General features: G+C 39.6%; 1 protein-coding gene across 1 annotated transcript in view; it reads right to left on the reverse strand.

Annotated features, from left to right (window-relative positions):
- LOC141772026 (DNA (cytosine-5)-methyltransferase 3B-like) overlaps nt 1-25,219 on the reverse strand; it is a 47,392-nt gene extending 22,173 nt beyond the window's left edge. Inside the window, exons 1-6 of the mRNA XM_074642667.1 lie at nt 24,932-25,219; nt 14,358-14,466; nt 3,606-3,756; nt 3,230-3,312; nt 2,998-3,135; nt 1,127-1,279 (exon numbers count right to left, since the gene is read on the reverse strand). Of these exons, the coding sequence (XP_074498768.1) occupies nt 1,127-1,279; nt 2,998-3,135; nt 3,230-3,312; nt 3,606-3,756; nt 14,358-14,466; nt 24,932-24,933 (636 nt within the window). The 5' untranslated portion in view covers nt 24,934-25,219. The remainder of the gene's footprint in view (nt 1-1,126; nt 1,280-2,997; nt 3,136-3,229; nt 3,313-3,605; nt 3,757-14,357; nt 14,467-24,931) is intronic.
- Between the last annotated feature and the right edge of the window lie 246 nt (nt 25,220-25,465).

Consider the following 25,465-nt stretch of genomic DNA (forward strand, 5'->3'; position numbering starts at 1 on the left):
CCCCCGACATGCACGTAGGGGCGAGGGCCCTTTCATAGCTGCGTGCAGCTCTCGTTATATTTATTATCCAGCAACCCAGAAATCAAAGATTAAAGACGTTTCCCTCACAGATTAGTGGGATTTTCTTCTTAATTTATAAGGGACATGTAATGTTTTATACTTCTGGTGAATATAATCCATCAGTCTGATTTCCATAGATGTATTTAGTATCTACAGTTCCCTTTAACACCTTATTTTGAAAAGCGGACGTAGTCCCACATGTCTACTTCCTCTAACTTCTCCAAGGTGGTCTCTAGCTCTCCCGTCAGCTCCGTTCTCTTTATCCATCCATGGTCAGCTCCATCGGGGCCGTTTCAATGCAGAGAACACAAATGTCAGTATCTGGGTGCTCTACAGTCGTAGCGTCGGCCCATTTGACCACGGAGACGAGAGCGACGGCCGGCTTGACCGCCACGTTACCGCGATACGATAACGTTTCCTGTCCGTGACAGAGTTAGCGTGCAGCTTTAGCCGTGATGTCTAGCTAATCGCATTATTGTCCATAGTTAATCGTGATTAATTGCACATTTTTAATCTGTTCTAAATGAACCTTAAAGGGAGATTTGCCAAGTATTTAATCCTCTTATAAACATGGGAGTGGACAAATATGCTGCTTTATGAAAATGTATGTATATATGTGAAAATGGACATGACAGTTTTTGCTCTGCAAAGTTTTGCGCAAGTTTGGAGCATTATTTAACCTCCTTCATGACCAGCTAGCATGACATGGTTGGTACCGATGGATTCATCAGGTTTTCTAGTTTCATATGATACCCGTATCTTCACTCTAGCTTTAAAACTGAACCTGTTACAACCTGAAAATCACAAGTTGCATTAATGTGTTAAACAAATTAGTGGCGTTAAAACAAATTTGCGTTAACGCGTAATTATTGCGTTAACTTTGACAGCCCTAATAGAAGGTGAACTTTCCAACATACGTGTCTGCATTTTAAGGCGGGTTCAGCTCTTGCAGACATCCTGTTTTTGTTTCTTTCTCATTCACGTTTTTGAAGATCTTCCGAGTCGTCTATCTGCCCCCTATGAGCGGATGCAAACCTAGTTTCTAATTCCCTAACACTCGTCTTACATTGTACTCCGGCTGGACCTCGGAGCTGGACGAGGTGCTGATGCTCTGGGCCGAGTCCTTGGAGTCTTGTTCCATCAGCTCCAGACGGGGGGCCTCGGGGACCCCGCTGGACGCAACCACGGCCACCCGAGGACCGCCGCCACTGCTGGCACACTGACGGAGAGACAGAGATAAAGAGCGAGGTTTATTAGACTGAAAGGAATATTTGTTTGAGAGCAAAAGAAAGATAATTTATGGATAAACACAGAGAAAAACATTTGCATCCATGAACATTTTTATAGATTGTAATCCCATACAGCCTAAAACTTGATTAAAAATACCAGAAATTTGATTTAAGAGGCTAAAAAAGTTTGTAAGATTTTATGCTGAGGTGGAAAAGTTAGTGTATAGATGAAGAAAAGATGCTCTGAAGGGTAAAATGTATGTAGTGAAGACATAGTAGAGCAGCTTCCTTGCCATCTATTTGCCACTAGAAAGCCTGAAAATCTGAATAATGGCAGATAAAACCACCTCCGTTTGTTTAGATATACACTGACTGGCATTTTCTTTTGCAGAATTTTTGGAAAATGGCTTTTTAATTGCCTGACTATTGGATGGAAACCAGAGAGACAGAAAGAAGAGATGAATCCTTCTAGTTCTCGGATGTATTCAGCAGGTTAAAACTGCAACCCAATGTGTTTGTTTGTACAACCACATTTCCATAGTTGTGGATCATTCCTGTAACTCACAGGCTTCTCATGGAGACACCAGGATGTGGGGGAAGTAAAAACAAAGTCGCTGAACCGTCTGTTTTAATTTTCCACTGCGTTGCAAAACTGTGCACCAGAAACTACGGTAAGCACAGAGGGTCAAAAGAACATGTTTGTGTTTATTCTGGACGAGTGGCAGAGACCTGAATTAAGATTATTTTGACATTTGGTAAATCAGATTTAGACCTGAAGAAAGAGATTCAGAAAAGGAAGTACAAACAAGAGTATGGAGGACGGAACCTGCCTAAATAAAAGAATAAATCAATAAATAAATGTCTTTAAATGTTGCAAAAATAATATTAAAAATAAATGTAGCCATTAATTAATTGATAAAATGTGACATAAATAAATATTTCAGTTTTAATTTGCTTCTTCATTTATTTTTCTTTGTATTAATTACCTTATTTATTTACTCTTGTTTAATTTTCCCTTCTATTTATTTATGTATTTATTTCTAAATTAATTAATTAAATTTTTTGCATTTATTTTTCAGTTATACATTTATGTTTGTTATTTTATATTTTTATAATTATTCTTCAGGTATTTATTTATTTATGCATGATTTTCCCTTTGCATTTCGCCCTTTATTCAAACTCATTTATATAATTTATAAATAAATAAAAAAGAAATGCAAAAAAATAAACAAATTAATTATTTTATTAATTTTTAAATTTATTAATACATTTTTGCATTTATTTATTTATTTTTGCATTTTGTTAAATTATTTTTGTATTTAAATGTATGTATTTATATAGGAATTTATTTATTTATTTATGCATGCATTTTCCCTTTGCATTTCACCCCTTATTTATTTCCCCAAACTCATTTATATCATTTATAAATAAATACAAAATAAATGCAAAAATAAATAAATAAATAAATGAATAAAGAAGAGCTGGAAAACGTTGCTGGGGAGAGGGACGTCTGTAATTCCCCGCTAAGCCTGCTGCCCCCACGACCCGGTCCCGGATCAGAGGAAGAAACTGGATGGATGAATTTTGGCAGGTCCTGCCCTCCATAGAGGGAAGTTAGTTGATATAAATGTATTTTAAAATAAACACCACAGCATTTGGAAATGAAAGCTATCAGGTAGCTTAACGTGGGGTAAATGTGTGTGTTTACCAGTAACATGCTCCGCTCCTGTTTGCGGTTCTGTCTGCGAGGTTTGTTGTGTGCGTGCGGCAGCAGACCGGCCTGGAAGATGGTTCTGGGTCGAGGCGTCTGTCTCAAACCCAACTGAGACGCTCCTGAAGTCTTCTCCTGGAAACGCACACATAAACACACACTCATCGTACATCACGTTTCCCTCCAAAGCACATTTAGTAAAGTACTGTATGTGTATCCGTGGTCGTACCTCGCTGTAGGAGTCCCAGGTCGTCTCCTCCTCCTCTGACTTCCTGCTCCTCTTCCTGCTTCCCCCTGAACACTGGTTTCCATCTGAAGACAGAGACGGCAACAGAAGGTTCGACAGATGGCTCCAAAGGAAACTCAATATCTTCAAGAGGCTACGTGCTAAAACAGTCAAATTGAATAATCTATATATTGTCCTTTCCAGTAAGCGTCCCATGAATCTATCAGTTAATATCAGTTCCTTTCTTGTAACATACAGTTTGACCCACTATGAAGAAAAAAGGCGACAATTTTAAACTCTGACGTCGTGTGTGTGTGTGTGTGTGTGTGTGTGTGTGTGTGTGTGCGTGTGCGTGCGTGTGTGTGTGCGTGCGTGTTACCTTGAGGCGAGGCGGCGTCTCCGTGCTGCTTGGGGCTGAAAGGCGAGGGCGGTTCGGCCGCGGTCAGAGGGCTGTTCTCATTGGTCAGCTCCACGCCACTGTCGTTCTCTGATAGGCCCTCAGCTGGAGGCGTGTCTCCGTTCACCGGCGCCTGAGGACAGAGAACGACGCCAAAGGAAGGTGACTCTTACTGTGCGTTCCGATACCCGTACTACCGTTTAGTATGCCAGAAAAAGATTTAGTGTGTCCCGATACATACTGTAGTATGTCACATGCAGTATGCCAAAAGTAGCAGTCCAGTATACATCCAGTCGTATATTGCAGTATGTGAGCCGGCTTACTGTTCTGGTCCACTGTCCTCTGTGCAGCAGATATATGAGCAAGAGGGTCAAAGTTTAATGTTATGATGTAGTAGAAGTAGTATGTTCCGATTGTATGCATACTGCATGCAACATGTACGGACTCTGTAGGTGCAGCTGCAGTACGAACTAAAAGTAAAAAGATAAAATATGTGATGTGGAACGTAACCATGGACTTTAATCTGAGCATCTGACTTTTACTGTAACGATGCTCAGATTATCAGATTGGTTGATGTGAGGAGGAGGGAGAATAAAGAGATGAAAGACACTAAGAGGAAAGCAAAGATGTGATGAGGGATGAGAGAAGAGTTAACTACGACTCCCAGAGTGCATTTCAGCGAGGAAACATCTAAACGCCCAACACTTAAAGTTCTGTTTCAAAGGCTGAGAATATGTTTACAATCTGCATCTTAAACGATTTAACTTCCAGATTCTGGGTTCATTTTGTGGACTAATGATCGACTTCCGATCCAGACGACTGCTGGCCGCCGAGGCTCATGGGTATTTTAATAGTTATTAAAGTATTATACAGGAGACTTTCTGTTTCTACGTTGAGCAACGTTGAGGAAAGAATTTCAAAATGGGAATTTATACTGGAGAAAACTTTGCGACACTATTTTATTTTTCATTATTATTAGAGCTGTCAAAGCGAAAATAACGCAAATTTGTTTCAACGCCACTAATTTCTTTGACACATTAACGCAACTTGTGGTTTTCAGGTTGTAGCGGGTCAGTTGTAAAGCTAGAGTGAAGATCCTGGTATCATATAAAACTAGAAAACCTGATGAATCCATCGGTACCAACCATGTCATACTAGCTTGACAAGAAGGAGGTTAAATAACGCTCCAAACTTACCCTAAGTTTTGTCGAGGAAAATCTGTCTAGAAAGCACTTTGTAGAAGCTCATGAAGAATAAAGAACAAACAGAAGCAGTGATAACACACGTCCACCTGGCAGCCCGTGCAGAGCTGAGGAGGAGGAGGATGACTCCCTCTCCTTCTATAATCACAGAGTAATATCTAACACGCATGACGCCGAGCTCAGCGTGCAACCTGTTGGATTACAGCTCGGCGTGCTGAACATCCCAAATCTGATCGCTCTGCCAGAAACTTCTGACGGCGTTCCGACTGCGTCACTTGTTTCTAACAACCTCTTGGAGAATTTCTACCGTCCCCGTATCGGCTCATCGTAGCAGCTAGTATCGTATATTATCTGTTGTTTATGTATTGCTGGTATTAATGTTAATATTCGCTGATAATGGTAATATGGATATTTTAAGCATGAAATGACATCTGACAAAAAGCATTTTGTTCAAGCTACGTCTTGCAAGCAAACAAAACAAACATCGGAAGCACTGAAAGGTAAAAGTATCTTTGTTGACCAAACAAAGCATCTGTTGGAACCTAGCGCTGCGGGGCATGAATGTCTCCTGCAGCGTGGAGCCGAACGCTCCCTCCCCTCAGGGCGGCGTCTCCATTAATGAAACACATTCCCGCTCTGCTCGCAGAAAAGGTGTGAAAATCAATGGATCGTTATCATTCACGGAGCCGGCATGATGTTTAGATAAATTAACGTGTCGGAGACCGTCAGGCGCGCCCGCGTTGTCCACCCCGAGATAAATCATCTGACTCAACGCAAACACTGCAGCGAGCGTAGAAGAATACCAGAGCGGGGTGATGAATGTGTGAGGCGTTAAGCCACCGGTGACGGTGAGTCATCTGATCTGCACAGGTGGCCTTCACGAAGGTGAGCGGCCTAAGCTTTCGTTACCGCTTCTCTCCGCATCGCTGCATCTCTCACCTCATCAGAGGTGTTACCGGGGCAACGCAGCGCCCAGCTCGGCTCTTGTTTGGACTTGTGACACTTTAAAGTACTGATTCACCTAATCCCCCCTTTATGCCCGCTCAGATTAGAGGAGGACCGAGAACAAAAGATGTAGTGAGTGTACAGATGTATTTAGGTAACACCTCAGGAGATTTACACGCGGAGCCTATCGGGACGTTGCTCTTATATATAAGCATAAAGTAAATATAAGAAATAAAGGTGTATGTAAAATGCAAATGATGTACAATATATAACACAACATATGTAGAGTAATATAAATAATTAATACAAATAAGAAATATAAGAAATATGTACAAATGAAACGTACAATATATGACCAGTGTAAATAAGTAAATAAAAAAAGCTGTGAAGTGGAATCTATTAAATATAAATGCAAGAATAGTATAATTTAATTTAATATTCTGCCATTAATAATGTATGTATCTTTCAAGAAGTATTCTTATTTCATTTGTATTAAATTAAATTAATTTCATATTTATATAAATTCAATTATAATATTTCTTGAAATGTGCAGTATAAATGCAGTAAAATTAAATTAATTTAATATGAATTAAATAAGGATATTTCTTGAAATGTACAGTATAAATGCAGTAAAATTAAATTAATTTAATTTTATATGAATTAAATAATATTTCTTGAGATGTGCAGTATAAATGCAGCATTAATGCCAGTATATTGTACAGTTGAATTATTGCACAAATGATTGTACAGTTAAGTCAATATTGCACATAAGAATAATAAGAAATGCATGTGTGTGTGTGTGCGCAAGAGAAAACCAGGGATGTACAGCACTGCTAACAAAACATTAGCTACTGTATGCTAACGCAGGCAGATTCAAGATTCAGAGAGTGTTGAGACAACAGACACCAAACTCATCCTATCAGACTAAATGTCTGTCAGTGTGTTGCACAACTGGAGTTAACATGTGGTTGCTCACATTAAACTGTTACATTACATAAAGTGGGATTTTAGTCTTGTACAAGATGAGGAGGAGGAGGAGGAGGAAGAGGAGGAAGAGGAGGAGGAGGAAGAGGAGGAGCAGCTGTGCAACAGATGCAGAAACGGAGAGATTGTGCTGACTTTCTAAGGAAAATCACAGCTCTGCGTATCCGAGGCTGTTTGTGATTGTTAAACGTCGTAAAACAGGGAATGCATGTGGTGTGTGTGAGCGTAGGTGGCAAAGCCAAATTTCCCCAATAATAAATGAACTCAGTGAACTCGTGTGTAAAGTGTGTGTTCAAGATGGCGAGAGAGAGAGAGAGAGAGAGAACTGCTGACAGGAACGAGGAGACGGAGAGAGGAAAAGGTCGACAGGGTCGTTTCTTTCTTTGGGGACAGACACATGAAGAGAAAACGATGTGGACGTTGTGACAGTCGTCTTTAAGACGCAGCACCTTGTCGTGGACCAAATTAACAAATTATTTTTACACATATCATGATTTATTGTGATTTATGTTAATTTTTTATTTTATTTTTAAGCACTAAACCAAGGGAAAAAGTTGAATCAAACACTTCTAGGGACTTTTACTTCGGAAAATCTCTAAATGAATCCAGTAAGAATGTTTGATTTTCAGCATGTATGTAGTCAGAGATGTCCTGAAGTTAAATATATCAGGATCATGTAATGTTTTATACTTCTGGTGAATATAATCCATCAGTCTGATTTCCATAGATGTATTTTGTATATACAGTTCCCTTTGTTAACACCTTATTTTGAAAAGCGGACGTAGTCCCACGTGTCTACTTCCTCTAACTTCTCCAAGGTGGTCTCTAGCTCTCCCGTCAGCTCCGTTCTCTTTATCCATCCATGGTCAGCTCCATCGGGGCCGTTTCAATGCAGAGAAAAACAAATGTCTTTATCTGGGTGCTCTACAGTCGTAGCGTCGGCCTGTTTGACCACGGAGACGAGAGCGACGGCCGGCTCCACCGCAAAATTACCGCGATACGATAACGTTTCCTGTCCGTGACAGAGTTAGCATGCAGCTTTAGCTGTTTCTACTTCCTCGTTTCGGCTCACTGCGGTTTGTTTTGGTTGACGGATACGGAACAGATATGACGTCACGTTACTCAGACTACAACAATAAAAGCGGTAACTTCCTTCTACCTTCACATAGACTCAGATGAAGCAACAGCAGGTGGACGGAGGTGGACGAAGGTGAGGAACGACTGCAGAGCGAGCAGGAAGACGGTTTGGTTAACGTGAGGAACGAGTGATGAAGAAAGAGCAGCTCTGCTGGCTGAGGAGAGACGGGAGAGGAACAGCTGTTAGTACGAGCCAGATGTTTAGACTGTGTTACGACTACTGTGTAATCTGTCCAGACAGATGTGAGTCAGACGGGGCTGTGACTCTCGGTTCACTTTGCTTTTCTGATTAATTAAGTCATTCTGATGGATCCTAGTGTATAAAGTTGGACATTTGTGTCTCTTCATGAGCCTTAACTGTCTCCTGAACTGAACTGTGTTGAATGACAGAGGACGTGACCTCCGTGACCTCCCTGATGTTTAACAGCCCTGGATGAACGATCACAGCTGGAGGGAATCTGAATCCCTGCAGCACAGCTGTCCATTACACACTCCTCTAATGCTAACATTAAAAACCATGACCTCCGGGCAGATAGACCGACCCTGAGGCTCTCTTTAGCAGCTTCCTATTTCACATTCAAATATTCACACCTGGCAGCTGCCCACTTTAGACTTCTGATGTCTGCTTCTGGCTGTTTTCATGCAAACAGTCCGAATGTGAGACAGGAGCAATGTCAACTTTGATATAATGCATCTACCTTCATGTGTAACTTCCATCCTGCTTATAGTTACTGTGGGGAACTTTAAACTGGTTAAGAAACAAACAGGGCCGTCAGGCGTTTTAAATATGTAGTCGCTATTAATCACACATTTTTAATCTGTTCAAAATGTACCTTAAAAGGGAGATTTTTAATAATCTTATCAACATGGGAGTGGACAAATATGCTGCTTTATGCAAATGTATGTATATATGTATTATTGTAAATCAACTAACAACACAGATCAATGACAGATATTGATCCAGAAACCCTCACAGGTACTGCATTTAGCATAAAACAATATGCTCCAATCATAACATGGCAAACTGCAGCCCAACAGGCAACAACAGCTGTCAGTGTGTCAGTGTGCTGACTTGACTATGACTTGCCCCAAACTGCATGTGATTATCATAAAGTGGGCATGTCTGTAAAGAGGAGACTCGTGGGTACCCATAGAACCCATTTACATTCACTGATCTGGAGGTCAGAGGTCAAGGGACCCCTTTGAAAATGGACATGACAGTTTTTCCTTGACAAAATGTAGGGTAAGTTTGGAGCATTATTTAACCTCCTTCACGACAAGCTAGTATGACATGGTTGGTACCAATGGATTCATCAGGTTTTATAATATTATATGATACCAGTATCATCACTCTACAACCTAAAAATCACAAGGTGCATTAATGAAATTAGTGGCGTTAAAACAAATTTGCATTAACGTATTATTGTTAACTTTGACAGACCAAGAAACAAATAATCCTGATGCCTCTATATGACCGACGTAAGTAGACGAGACCATCAGCGAGAAGATATTTCTAAATAGCTATTCTTAATGCACGTCATCGGGCCCGATTCCCTGCAAAATCAGATGAAACAATCTACGGCACACAGGTTCACCAGAACCTCCTACAGACCCAGATCCGGCTTCGCTGCCGCCTTTGACCTGCAGTCGGAGCTCCGGCGGGAGGTGTATAGCGACGCCACGCGGCTGGAGGTCCAGGCCGTATCGCTGGGCCTACTCGAGGGAAGAGAGGCAAGGGGAGAACCAGAACCAGGACATGAGCGGGGCAGACTGTCGGACCCTGCTGCAGTAAAATGAGAGGTTTTCTAAAGGGAGTCTGGTGCTCGGGAACACCACAGCTTTTGTCTAGAGGTACCGCCGAAATCAACACAAAATGAAAAAGTTTCTCATCGTGACTTTTAACTTCATTCTCCCTCGAATCAACCGAGGATACATCATCATCAATAGTTGCTAAAGACATGAGTTGATTGAAGGCATGAACCCTTGATTGACGGGTAAATCCAACCAACAGCAATCCAGTGAGAGAGTGAACTACACGGCTGCAGACACAAAGACACAAAGACAGAGGAGCAGCGAGACTGAACCTTCAGAACGAGACTGACCTCTATATTTTCTGCTCCTGTCGGCTTGTTAGAAACTTCCCTTCTAGCGACGTTTTGACTGAGTTCCATATTGACTAATCAACCCTGCCAATCAACATGGGAGATATTACTTTTTCTTTTGCTGGAGGTCACAGGCTGCAAATCTCTGCCACAAACTTTGTTAAAAGTCGACCTATCTATGGAATATTCTTTGATGATCTTGAGATATGCAGCGGCACACATAAATGATTTACGACCCCTTGTCCTCCTGCCTCAGAGGCACCAGATAATAAGTTGTGGAACAAGTTGGAGCCAGCTCAATGAAATAACTGACTGACAACATAAACAAAACTATAAATCTTTGCTGTTCAGGAAATGTTTATCATAAAAATGTGTCATAAAAAACACAGATATATAGAACATAACGACCACATCAGGGCTCCAAAATCTTGGAAAATCAAAGCGGGAAAACAACCACAAAGACACAAAATTTCTACAAAGAGACGCAATACAACCACAGAGACAAAAAATGACCACAAAGAGATGAAAAATGACTACAAAAAGACACAAAACAAAAAAAATACATAATATAAAAAAAGACAGAAAACGACAACGAAAAAGACATAAAATGACAAAAAAGACACAAAATTACCAAAAAATGACACAAAACGACAAAAAAAAGACACAAAATTACTAAAAAGAGACGCAAAACGACCACAAACAGACAAAATTACTACATAAAGACAAAAAATTACCAAAAATAGACATAAAATTACTACAAAGAGACGCATAACGGAGAGTAAAAGCTGAAAAACAGAAACCTGCTAAAATAAGTTTACTTTGTATACTTTGGAAGCCTTCCTCCCCTCCTTTCTCTCAGTTAAATTAGTGTTGTGTGAAATGATTAATTGCTTGTTCATAGTTTCAGATTTGGTTTGATGTCGGCCAGGTAGCCGTGTGACTATTATCATCATCATTACCCTCCATTAACCTGCCGTCCTGGATATCCATCACTCGTCTGTGCTGCCGGCAGACATGAACATGCCCAGCAGAGCATGAAATGATCCTTTTCTCCCCCTCTGCCTCTCTGCCTCCCTCTTTACTCTCTTTATTAGTACAATACGACTCCTTCTATTACCACCACTACAGAGTCAAGTGTGTGGAACATGTGTCTCATGCGTCCTGCTCTCTGTGTGACTCTGTGTGACTGTGTGTGTGTGTGTGTGGTAAAGCAGTGTGTAAAGCCTTGCACTGTGCAGATTTCAGCGACCTACGTCACACACACACATTCCACAGTGAGCGACAGTCTGCCCCGCGGCGGCGCTCCGACGGCGCTGTCAAAACATCTTAGCGAGGCCTAAATGATTAGAGACGCAGGTCTGCGGCGAACACTTGGACGGGACCGCTCCGAAACGCTGCGTGCAGTAAATCGTCACCTGAGGGGGTTTAAGGCTCGGAGAGTGTTATCTTTTGTTAACAAAGAAAAAAGGTTTTTGTCCGTGATGCTGCAGGCCTCAACAAAAATGCAAGCTTGCAGGATTTAGAGGGAGGAATGAAGCCCAGTAACACTGCGTTGACGACAACTTGAGACATCAGAATGGACGTCCTTCTTGTGTTAAACTATCCGACCACATTCTTCTACATCACTTCAATTAACTGAGTCTCTCATTAACATGTAGTCTGGGAGACGGGATCAGGCCGGCCTTGAGTCAACTCCGTTCCATCTGGAGGTCCAAGCAATACAGCCTTAAAACTAAGATGCTTTTGTACAACAGCAATGTCAAGTCTGTTCTGCTATATGGCTCAGAGAGTTGGCGAGTGATCAAAAGTGATATGAGGAGAGTGGAAGTTTTTCACAATGGATGCCTCCGACGAATATGCCAGATCTTTTGGCCAAACAAAATCTCCAACCACCAACTGTACAAAAAAACGGTAGCCGTAGCATCATCAAGGAAATTACACACAGACGTCTGAGATGGCTAGGCCATGTGCTGAGAATGGAGCAGGACCGGATCCCGAGAGTCGCCTTAAGATGGACACCACCAGGCAAAAGAAAACCCGGGAGGCCCAAATCCACCTGGCGCAGAACTGTGATACAGGAGCTGGACAAGATGAACCTGTCATGGGGAGAGGCCCAACATGCTGCCAAGGACCGAATACAATGGAGAGAGCTCATTGAAGCCTTATGTCCCATAGGGGATGAAGAGGAATGATGATGAACACTGCGTTGACGACAACTTGAGACATCAGAATGGACGTCCTTCTTGTGTTAAACTATCCGACCACATTCTTCTACATCACTTCAATTAACTGAGAGTCTCTCATCAACATGTAGTCTGGGAGACGGGATCAGGCCGGCCGTGAGTCATACATGACGCCTGACTTGCATCGGCATACTGACTGCGCCATAAGGGCCACACCCATGGATGGATTACCGTACGCCCGCCCCCCCCCGGCCTTCACCTGCAAAATGTCACTCGAAGAAACACATACCAACCACAAAGATATACAATATGACCACAAAGAGAAGCAAAAGAGACACAAAACGACCACAAAGAGACACAAAACGACCATAAAAGACACAAAATGACCACAAAGAGACACAAAACGACCAGAAAGGCATTAAAGGTGTGGGATATATCATTTATGGAGCTTAGGAAGAGGCGCTACAAGTTTTCTGACATAAATTCAATGTTTACGTGAACTAAAATTCCCAAGACGGTAAAATAACAGATTTGTTAATCTCAGGGTTGAACAAACACTCAGCTGGTCATTGAGCTGAAGACGTGATCCGTCCGGTTGAAGTTGAGTTTTAGATCTTTGAAAGACAATCCTCTCGTTTCAGGTGTTAAATATGAATTTATTTATAACTTTAGTTACATAAAACTAAACATAAATCGATTACATAATAGCTTTAGATGAAGAATTCAAAAGGTTTTGGGCTTCAGACTAAACCTTTATTCAGCCAAGGAAAGTTAATTAAGGAAAGCACCAGTGATGTGACCTCGTGGTGAGACTCAACTGTTGATTCCAACGTCAAGAATGAACTTCAATATCTATCAAAAACAATCCTGATCAGTCTTCTGAGGTGATCCACTATTCCCTAAGTCCTGCACCTTTCCTGTACATTAGTACCGCCACACATGTGACCGGGGAACTCCCCCCCCCCCGCCACAGAAACACCAACTGAACACAGGAAGTGTTGTGGATAAACTACCACCAGGATCAGGTTCTCTTTAAGTCTTAACTGTCGGCCTGCGATCTAAAGAGCGATAAGGAATGACCCGCCTGCCGCTCTAACTGTCTAAACTTGAAGCGAATACCTCCTCAGCCCTCGTCGTATCGCATGTGATAAGATGTGCGGCTAAGCCCGGTACCATGACGACAAGCAATCAATAAACAATAAGAGGAGAGGGATTCAAGTTAAAGTGACGATGGGAAGAAAATACAGGACAGATGGAGAGGAAAGGAAAGCAGATGGCGGGAAGGAAGTGTCCCTCTCAGACGGAGTGATATACGAGACTGAGAAAGAGGAACAAGTAGTAACGGACGACCATTAAGAGTGTGTGTGTGTGAGAGTGTGTGTGCGTGTGTGTGTGTGTGTGGGTACATGTGAAACAAAGAGTAAAAGTGTGTGTACAGATTGTGAAAGTTTCTGCAGGAAACAACCACAAAGACACAAAAGACATTCAAAGACTATGACAAAGACACGTAGAGTTACCAAAACCGAGAATAAAGAGACAAAAAATGGCCAAAAAAAGACAAACTTACTTCAAAGACATTCCAACTATAACGAGACACAAAACAACCAAAAATATACAAAATGACCTCAAAGAGACGCTGAGCGACCAGAAAGACACAAACCCTCGAAATCCTTCCTTCCCTCCTCCCGCTCTCCTAAGCAGCCTCCATCCTTCTATCTTTCCCACATATCCTCTTTGTGTAGATGCAGCTGTGGTGTGTGTGTGTGTGTGTGTGTGTGTGTGTGTGTGTGTGTGTGCGTGTGTGTGCAACGTGCACACACCCTCACAGCCAACATGCATTCTCAATTAGACCCATATAACATGCAGGCACTCTTGTTCAGGCATCGACCTCGGCATTCACACACACAACACACAACACACAACACACAACACACACACAGTTTAAAACCACAGCTGTGTGTGTGTGGTTGTGTGTGGTTGAGTGTGTGTGGGGGTGTTAATGAGATCAGGGCTGTGGTTTTAATAAATGATTTAGCTTTACCTGCGTCATTTCCATGGAACCGAAGGAAGAGTACACCACGACCGCACTTGGCTGTTGTGATACCTGTGTGTGTGTGTGTGTGCGTGTGCGTGTGTGTGTGTGTATGTTTGTGTGTGTGTGCATGTGGTTGTGTGACTCACTGTGGCCGTCATGTTGTTGCTCTCCTCCATGATGGCAGCAGAGTATTTGTTGGAAGGCATTGCTGTCGCAGTCGACTGGTCCAGAGGTTGTCCTGACTCCTTTTCAAACCTGGACGACACAGAACAAGAAAAACAGTCAGAAAATACAAAATAAACAATAAACTGGTGTTATGGATCAATAAACTGGTGTTATGGATCAATAAACTGGTGTTATAGATCAATAAACTGGTGCTATGGATCAATAAACTGGTGCTATGGATCAATAAACTGGTGCTATGGATCAATAAACTGGTGTTGTAAATGAATAAACTGGTGTTATAGATCAATAAACTGGTGCTATGGATCAATAAACTGGTGCTATGGATCAATAAACTGGTGCTATGGATCAATAAACTGGTGTTGTAAATGAATAAACTGGTGCTATGGATCAATAAACTGGTGTTATGATCAATAAACTGGTGTTATGGATCAATAAACTGGTGCTATGGATCAATAAACTGGTGCTATGGATCAATAAACTGGTGTTATGGATCAATAAACTGGTGCTATGGATCAATAAACTGGTGTTATAGATCAATAAACTGGTGTTATAGATCAATAAACTGGTGCTATGGATCAATAAACTGGTGCTATGGATCAATAAACTGGTGCTATGGATCAATAAACTGGTGTTATGGATCAATAAACTGGTGTTATTGATCAATAAACTGGTGTTATGGATCAATAAACTGGTGTTATAGATCAATAAACTGGTGTTATGGATCAATAAACTGGTGCTAGGGATCAATAAACTGGTGCTATGGATCAATAAACTGGTGCTATGGATCAATAAACTGGTGTTATGGATCAATAAACTGGTGCTATGGATCAATAAACTGGTGCTATGGATCAATAAACTGGTGCTATGGATCAATAAACTGGTGTTATGGATCAATAAACTGGTGTTATGGATCAATAAACTGGTGCTATGGATCAATAAACTGGTGTTATAGATCAATAAACTGGTGTTATAGATCAATAAACTGGTGCTAGGGATCAATAAACTGGTGCTATGGATCAATAAACTGGTGTTATGGATCAATAAACTGGTGTTATGGATCAATAAACTGGTGCTATGGATCAATAAACTGGTGTTATAGATCAATAAACTGGTGTTATAGATCAATAAACTGGTGCTAGGGATCAATAAACTGGTGCTATGGATCAATAAACTGGTGCTATGGATCAATAAACTGGTGTTATGGATCAATAAACTGGTGCTATGGATCAATAAACTGGTGTTACGGATCAATAAACTGGTGCTATGGATCAATAAACTGGTGTTACGGATCAATAAACTGGTGTTACGGATCAATAAACTGGTGCTATGGATCAATAAACTGGTGTTATAGATCAATAAACTGGTGCTATAGATCAATAAACTGGTGCTAGGGATCAATAAACTGGTGCTATGGATCAATAAACTGGTGTTATAGATCAATAAACTGGTGCTATAGATCAATAAACTGGTGCTATGGATCAATAAACTGGTGCTATAGATCAATAAACTGGTGCTATGGATCAATAAACTGGTGCTATGGATCAATAAACTGGTGTTATAGATCAATAAACTGGTGCTATAGATCAATAAACTGGTGCTAGGGATCAATAAACTGGTGCTATGGATCAATAAACTGGTGCTAGGGATCAATAAACTGGTGCTATAGATCAATAAACTGGTGCTAGGGATCAATAAACTGGTGCTATGGATCAATAAACTGGTGTTATGAATCAATAAACTGGTGTTATAGATCAATAAACTGGTGCTATGGATCAATAAACTGGTCCTGTAAATCGATAAACTGGTGTTATGGACACGTGGGACTACGTCCGCTTTTCAAAATAAGATGTTAACAAAGGGAACTGTATATATAAAATACATCTATGGAAATCAGATTGATGGATTATATTCACCAGAAGTATAAAACATTACATGTCCCTTATAAATTAAAAAGACAACACCACTAATCTGTGAGGGAAATGTCTTTATTCTTTGATTTTTGGGGAAAAAATGTAATAAATAGTTCCTGATAATGATCCTGATATATTTGACTTCAGGACGTCTCTGACTACAGACATGCTCAACATGTTTACTGGATTCATTTAGAGATGTTTCAGTAGTAAAGTCCCTACAAGTGGATGATTCATCTTGTTCCCAACGTCTAGAGTTACAGAAGTTAACATCACAATAAATATCAAATCACCAACAAAGTACAGTGATAGTATTGAATAAGGAGAATCCTCCCAGCTCTTTCTTTCAATTTCTGTTGTTGTATCGCCGTTAGTTACCACATCACAACTTCTTCAACTGCCACCTTCTTCAGAGGAAATATGACTAACTATAGGTAGTAAAAATAAACAGGAATACGTCTCTGAGACTGTGAAGCAGTGGATGAGAGGAGAGACAGACTGGGAGAGTCTGTGTTCTCCGTGATGATCCGACATGCCCATACACACCTAACAGGTAAACAACACACAAGCCTGTCAGGGTGTGTGTGCGTGTGTGTGTGTGTGTGCGTGCCTGTTTCGGTTTATATTTCCAGAGGGTGACAGGTCAATAGCTGTGTGAAACAAGCCCGTACAGAGAGACCTGCAGACCTCAGGTAGCTGGCCGACTGTCAGTTTCACTTTTACTGACGTTAATCTGCACGCGTAGAAACTAATCACATAATAAACACGGACAAAAAGCAATTTAAAAAGAAAAAAGAGGGGGAAAGTGAATGTGCTCTCAGAAAAGCTGATCTCCTTCACTTAGAAGTAGAGTTCTTACAGTGAACAGCCTTAAAAATGACCACAGAGTTAAACCTGTTGTCCCTAAAACATAAACATGAAATTAGAAAAATAAAACATAAAATACACCTAACCCTATAAGTGAGTATGAATGAATGCTTTTAGCCATCTTAACATCTTGTAGCGTTACTATTAACTGAATATGTCTGTGTTTGTTGTTTTCCCATCTTCCTCAACTAGTCAGCTTTTTGCTTGAAAAAGACAATAAACGAGATTTGTTTATTAAAAGCTACATTTTGTTCAATAAAGTTACATTTTGTCTATTAAATGTTACATTTTGTTCAATAAAGTTACATTTTGTCTATTAAATGTTACATTTTGTTCAATAAAGTTACATTTTGTTTATTAAACGTTACATTTTGTTCAATAGTTACATTTTGTTTATTAAAAGTTACATTTTGTCTATTAAATGTTACATTTTGTTCAATAGTTACATTTTGTTTATTAAACGTTACATTTTGTTCAATAGTTACATTTTGTTAATTAAAAGTTACATTTTGTCTATTAAGTTATATTTTGTCTATTAAATGCTACATTTTGTTTATTAATTGTTGCGTTTTGTTCAATAAAGTTAAATTTTGTCTATTAAATGTTACATTTTGTTTATTAAACACTACATTTTGTCTATTAAACGTTACATTTTGTTCAATAAAGTTACATTTTGTTCAATAGTTACATTTTGTTTATTAAGTCACATTTTGTCTATTAAATGTTACAATTTGTCTATTAAATGTTACATTTTGTCTATTAAATGCTACATTTGGTCTATTAAATGCTACATTTTGCTTATTAAACGCCACATTTTGTCTATTAAACATTACATTTTGTTTATTAAACGTTAAATTTTGTTCAATAAAGTAACATTCTGTTTATCAAATGCTACATTTTGTCTATTAAACGTAACATTTTGTTTATTAAACGTTACATTGTGTTTATTAAACGTTACATTGTGTTTATTAAACGTTACATTGTGTTTATTAAACGTTACATTTTGTTCAATAGTTACATTTTGTTTATTAAAAGTAAAATTTTTCTAATAAATGTTACATTTTGTCTATTGTTACATTTTGTCTATTAAATTATACATTTTGTTCAATAGTTACATTTTGTTTATTAAACGTTACATTTTGTTCAATAAAGTTACATTTTGTTCAATAAAGTAACATTCTGTTTATTAAAAGCTACATTTTGTTTATTAAACGTTACATTTTGTTTATCAAATGCTACATTTTGTCTATTAAACGCTACATTTTGTTTATAAATTGTTACATTTTGTTCAATAAAGTTACATTTTGTCTATTAAATGCTACATTTTGTTTATTAAACGTTACATTGTTTATTAAACGTTACATTTTGTTCAATAGTTACATTTTGTTTAAAAAGTTAAATTTTTCTTATGTTACATTTTGTCTATTAAATTATAAATTTTTTTCAATAGTTACATTTTGTTTATTAAACGTTACATTTTGTTTATCAAATGCTACATTTTGTCTATTAAACGCTATTTTGTTTATAAATTGTTACATTTTGTTCAATAAAGTTACATATTGTTTATTAAACGCTACATTTTGTCTATTAAATGTTACATTTTGTTTATTAAACGTTACATTTTGTTTATTAAACGTTACATTGTGTTTATTAAATGTTACATTGTGTTTATTAAACGTTACATTGCGTTTATTAAACGTTACATTGCGTTTATTAAACGTTACATTTTGTTCAATAGTTACATTTTGTTTATTAAAAGTTCCATTTTTCTAATAAATGTTCCATTTTGTCTATTAAATGTTACATTTTGTCTATTAAATTATACATTTTGTTCAATAAAGTTACATTTTGTTTAATAAACTTTACATCTTGTTCAATAGTTACATTTTGTTCAATAAAGTTACATTTTGTTTATTAAACGCTACATTTTGTCTATTAAATGTTACATTTTGTTTATTAAACGCTACATTTTGTTTATTAAACGTTACATTTTGTTTATTAAACGTTACATTGTGTTTATTAAATGTTACATTGTGTTTAATAAACGTTATATTGTGTTTATTAAACGTTACATTTTGTTCAATAGTTACATTTTGTTTATTAAAAGTTAAATTTTTCTAATAAATGTTACATTTTGTCTATTAAATGTTACATTTTGTCTATTAAATGTTACATTTTGTCTATTAAATTATATTTTGTTCAATAAAGTTACATTTTGTTTAATAAACTTTACATTTTGTTCAATAGTTACATTTTGTTTATTAAATGCTACATTTTGTTTATTAAACGTTACATTTTGTTCAATAGTTACATTTTGTTTATCAAAAGTTACATTTTGTTTATTGAATGTTACATTTTGATTATTAAATGCAATGCTTTGTTTATTAAACATGTTTTATTTATTAAATGTTACATTTTGTTTATCAGACATGTTTGCTTTATTAAATTTATGAGTAATAACTTTGTGGGTGTCTAAACAGGCTCTGCTCTGTCTTTGAGTTAAATCTGTGTCAGTGTCGACTACAATTTACATTTTTATACACAACTTTATTACAGGAGGGCTTTCTGGTAATTTGCCGTATAACAATAATGCTGAAACAATGAACTGATCGGTCATTAAGTCATTAATCAAGGAAGAAAGCCTAAAACATCTCTGGTTGCAGTTTCTCCAATGTGAGGATTTGCTACTTTTCTCTACTGAAAACCGACTCAAACGGATTTCCAATTTGGCCAAAATCAAGTGAAAGTTTATCACAATATTTGTGCTTCCTTGTTGAGTCCTGGCGGAGGGATACGTTCCAGTTTCCAGGACAAATCACCAAAAATAAACCTCGACACATGTCGACCAGGACGAAGACTCCATCTGTGTAACTCGGGCTGCTAAAGCCTCGTATTAGCTTTGATATTTCTTACAGTGTAAGCGCACTACAAAGTGATCTTCATGGCATGTATGGACAGGAGGAGTGATTATATAAACACATAACTTTCTAGACGTCTATACGGCATGTGAGTAATGTGTGAATATGGACTTCTTGACCCTAAAGTGTAATGGTTTTATGCTGTCCCCACAATGTGACTGAACAGATTTATGTCCCCACAACACGTTTCTGACATCAGGACATATTCATGTGTGATCAGGGACTCTCCCTCCAGCCGGCTGCAAAGAGGTGAATGAGTTCATCACTCAAAACAGGAAGTTGACGCCTCCTCCATCTCCCCACGCCATTGACCTTTCACCTACAGGTCAAACAGGTGCCTGCCAACTGTCGTTTAGGTCTGCGTTAGTAGACGAGAAAGTAACCCTCGTGTCTGAAAACAAATCATCCAGTAAGCTAACGAAAAATTCCTTTTGTTCAATAAAGTTACATTTTGTTTATAAATGCTACATTTTGTTTATAAAACATTACATTTTGTTCAATAAAGTTACATCTTGTTTAATAAACATGTTTTGTTTATTAAATGCAATGCTTTGTTTATTAAATATGTTTTGTTTGTTAAACAGGATGTCTTGTTTATTAAATTCATGAGTAATTTGTGGGTGTCTAAACGTGTTCATAGCTGTGTCTTTGCATTGAGGTGTTCATAGCTGTATCTTTGCAGGAACATGTTTCAGAGAAGTGAGAATGAATTGTCGGAGCTGAGGAAGGATGGAGGGCAGAGAGTGAGGGGCCCAGGAAAAGGGGCACACCAAGTCCAGAGGGGGGGCTTCACATCAAAGTTGTGTCTGGTGGTTAGAGATTAGGGACCACATTGCAAGAGGGGATTGTTCGCTCCCCAAAGGGTCTGCTCCTCAGGGTCTCTCGCTGGGGGCTGCATTCCTTGTCTGTCATGTACTTTATGGCCCCTTCAGGCTCCGATCTAGCCCTACAGTTTATACATTGTCTACTTTGTTTCCTATTGAACAGCCTGAACTCATACAGTATATCATCCACTGAGCAGCCGGGACCAGTGCAGAAGCAAACACCAAAACCATAAACATAACCAGATTAGAGATTAAATCACTAGTAATAGATTATTGTGACATATTTTCTTAACAAGCTAACGACACCTTTTTGTTCAAATTTAACAGACCCGGTTTCTAAATGAGTAGATTACAGTGTGAAACACATCTCAGCTATAAATGTGTGGGACAGTTGAAACCCTGCAGTGAACTAACTGTGGTGAACCACTCTCCAAGAGCCAGACGCTCTGTTGACAACCGTTTTTTAGTAAATCACAGCCTTCAGGCAAAGTTTATAAGTTCACACATTAACGTTTGTAACCTTACTGAACCTCCCGCCTGCTCCAAACGTGACACACATTCATTTCATTCACTTTGTGAGGAATCTATTACATTTTTTTTTTTACATAATTTCTACTGGAAGTGTTGAAATCTATGAACTTAAACTTAAAAGCTACCTATTCAGCCAGGCTTTAGATTAAGAATAGTTTATAGGCAATATTTACATTATTTTATTCAATTATTTTATTATATTTAAGTTGTAGATTTATAATCCTTTGTATGATTATTTTATTATTCACTTATTTTATTTAAGTTGTACAATTTTATTAATCACTTATTGTATTGTTTTAAAGTTGTACAATTTTATTCTGTTATATTATTTTTTTATTTACTTATTTTATTATAAGTAAGTTGTACAAATTGATTCAATTTTTATTATTCACTTATTTTATTGTAATTAAGTTGTAAGATTTTATTCCATTTTTATCACTTTTATTTTATTCTTTTACATTGTTTATTTTACTTTTAAGATTATTATTTTTGGCATTTTCAAGCATTCATATACTGCCTACTGAATCTTTAAATACACACAAACAATATATGTCAAAATGTGTTTCAGGATGACAAAAATCCTGACTTTGGACTCAATTGCTGCTCTTAAGTTCTCTTTAAGAGATACTTTCTTGCATAAACTGGTTAAGACTCTTTTGGGAAAACCAGTTAAAGCTTCAGAATGTTTTTGGCATCATTGGGCAAAAATCCCATAATAACCTTTCAGCATATTGTAATTCAAGTGTTCTGAGAGATAACTAGACTTCTGCTCCTCCTCATGGCTCTGTTTACAGGCTTTAGAACATCTAGCCCGTGACGGGAGACTTTGACCAATCACAGCTCATTTCAGAGAGAGAGCGTTCCTATTGGCTGTGCTCCGGTTGGTGGGCGGTGCTTGGTATTTCATCAACAGATCTCAACATGGCTGCCGGGTCACAAACTTTCTCATTTTACAGCTGAACCGTGCACTACAAGATGATTCTGAGAACATCTGAGGAGAGAAATAGACATTAACGTAACATTATATTGATTCATATTTGATCAACGCTGCCTAGTTTCACCGTTTGATCGGAGTGATTGACAGCTGCTCAGAGACGGAAGACTCCAGATCAGCTCTTACTGCTTGTTTTCCTCCAGTCTGTGAAATCCTGCAGATGCTGTTAGGAGATCCGGAGGACACAGAGGAACATGATTTTTTTTTTTCCGATTACCTGTCTCATGCACTGCCGTCAGAATATAGTGACCGTAATCATATTTGTTCCATTTCTGCCCACTGCAGCTTTAATCAGATTTTCTCCAAAGAGTCTTACCAGTTTATGCAACAAAGATGCACTAAAGTTGCCCTTAAAGCAAATATTAAGAGCAGCAATTGAGCCCAAAGTCAGCATTTGTGTCAAACTGAAACACATTTTGACATATACATTGTTAGTGTTAACTCTGGGGTCTGCAACCTGCGGCTCCGGAGGGCAGATATAGACCCTCAACCTGAGTTGATGTTAATATTCCCCTGAATGAAGAGCACCATTCTCTCCTGCTGAAGAACTCCTCCCCTCCACTTCCCCGCCGCGTGGCTCCTTCTTTCATACACACTCCAACATGAATGACACTACCTTCTTTTTTTTATTTGTCTGCACATACATTTGTTCCTGCCTGTCCAACAAATAGAGCTACAAGCTCTGTTAATGAATCACCGAGAGACAAGAGAGCAGTGATCCCACAGAGAAGGAAGTCCAGCCGGTAAACGTGCACCGTCAGTACATGTTCAGATTGTTCACACACCAGAGCACGTTCACAAGCTCACAACCAGGAAACAGAAACACAAATCCTGTCGTGTAATGAACACTAAAGAAAAGTCACGCAGCCGGACCAGAACTCCCAGCAGCTGTACCAGAACTCAGCTGAACCAGAACTCACTGCAGCTGAACCAGAACTCACAGCAGCTGAACCAGAACTCAGCTGAACCAGAACTCACTGCAGCTGAACCAGAACTCACAGCAGCCTAACCAAGACTCCCAGCAGTCGAACCAGAACTCAGCTGAACCAGAACTCACTGCAGCCGAACCAGAACTCTGAACCAGAACTCACTGCAGCCGAACCAGAACTCTGAACCAGAACTCACTGCAGCCGAACCAGAACTCTGAACCAGAACTCACTGCAGCCGAACCAGAACTCTGAACCAGAACTCACTGCAGCCGAACCAGAACTCTGAACCAGAACTCACTGCAGCCGAACCAGAACTCTGAACCAGAACTCACTGCAGCCGAACCAGAACTCTGAACCAGAACTCACTGCAGCCGAACCAGAACTCTGAACCAGAACTCACTGCAGCCGAACCAGAACTCTGAACCAGAACTCACTGCAGCCGAACCAGAACTCTGAACCAGAACTCACTGCAGCCGAACCAGAACTCTGAACCAGAACTCACTGCAGCCGAACCAGAACTCTGAACCAGAACTCACTGCAGCCGAACCAGAACTCTGAACCAGAACTCACTGCAGCCGAACCAGAACTCTGAACCAGAACTCACAGCAGCCGAACCAGAACTCTGAACCAGAACTCACTGCAGCTGAACCAGAACTCACTGCAGCTGAACCAGAACTCACTGCAGCTGAACCAGAACTCACTGCAGCTGAACAGCTGAACTCACTGCAGCTGAACAGCTGAACCAGAACTCACTGCAGCTGAACCAGAACTCACTGCAGCTGAACCAGAACTCACTGCAGCTGAACCAGAACTCACTGCAGCTGAACCAGAACTCACAGCATGTGAACCAGAACTCACTGCACCTGAACCAGAACTCCCTGCAGTTGAACCAGAACTCACTGCAGCTGAACCAGAACTCACTGCAGCTGAACCAGAACTCACTGCAGCTGAACCAGAACTCACTGCAGCCGAGCCAGAACTCACAGCAGCTGAACCAGAACCAGAACTCACAGTTCTCCCTGCAGAGACACCACAGGGTGTAAAATCACTGTTAAATCACTTTTCTGCACCAACAGCACTATTAAAATATATAAAGCACCATTAATCACCAATCTGCACCAGAAGCAGCGTTCAGTCATTGCATTGCACAAAGACCAACTACACGAGAACCAACAGTATCAAGTAAAAACATGTAGCAGGAGAGACGCACTATTACTGAAATACTACACACTGTGCACGACAGATGCGTTAAAAGATCCTCACATTATTACAGGAATGCGTTATAAACACTGTGTGAACGTCTACAGGAGCAGTACAGAGAGTTTGCATGGCAGATTGTGCAGCTCTGCTCGTCGTGCACATGGGCAACACCACGAACACCGAGACACTAACTCCACAAGTGCACCGTGAAATAAAGCACGCACACACACGCGCATCACCAACAACGAGCCACAAACAGCAACAGAAATGTGATTAAACATATTTCATGTTTCTGTGTTAGTTGAACTATTTGCTCGGTGAATTCCTGCAGAAAACACGCCCTCACCGGAGAGCTACTTACATAACCGTGCACGCGTGTTGCGCTCATCCACGGCTGGAAAACGACGCGGTGATGAGTCGGAGTCTCTGGAGAAGAAGCTGTGAAAACAAGGTGTTTTAAAAGGTTTTAAAAAGAGAGTTGAACTTGAAGCAGCAGGAGTCAGTCGGTCTAGTCCTCTAGTCTAGTCCTCTCAGTGCAGGAGTTCACTCTGCTGGAGCATGCTGCTGCACATCTCTCTCTCTCTCTCTCTCTCTCTCTCTCTCTCTCTCTCTCTCTCTCTCTCTCTCTCTCTCTCTCTCTCTCTCTCTCTCTCTCTCTCTCTCTCTCTCTCTCTCTGTGGGTTTACTCGTGTTATATTCGCCCTGCAGGGAGGAGGAGAGCTGGCAGCTGATTGGCTGATCCAGTTTGTCCTCAGGTGAGAATACCAACTCCCATTTTCTGTCCCCGCAGGTTAAACATGAAACAGGAACAAAAACCTCCTGAACACCACCCCCCATCATCATCACCACCTCTCCACACACCCCCCATCATCACCTTCATTTTTTTTACTAGAGT

The sequence above is a fragment of the Sebastes fasciatus genome, chromosome 8 (assembly GCF_043250625.1).
Source record: "Sebastes fasciatus isolate fSebFas1 chromosome 8, fSebFas1.pri, whole genome shotgun sequence".
NCBI classification, from domain to species: Eukaryota; Metazoa; Chordata; class Actinopteri; order Perciformes; family Sebastidae; genus Sebastes; species Sebastes fasciatus.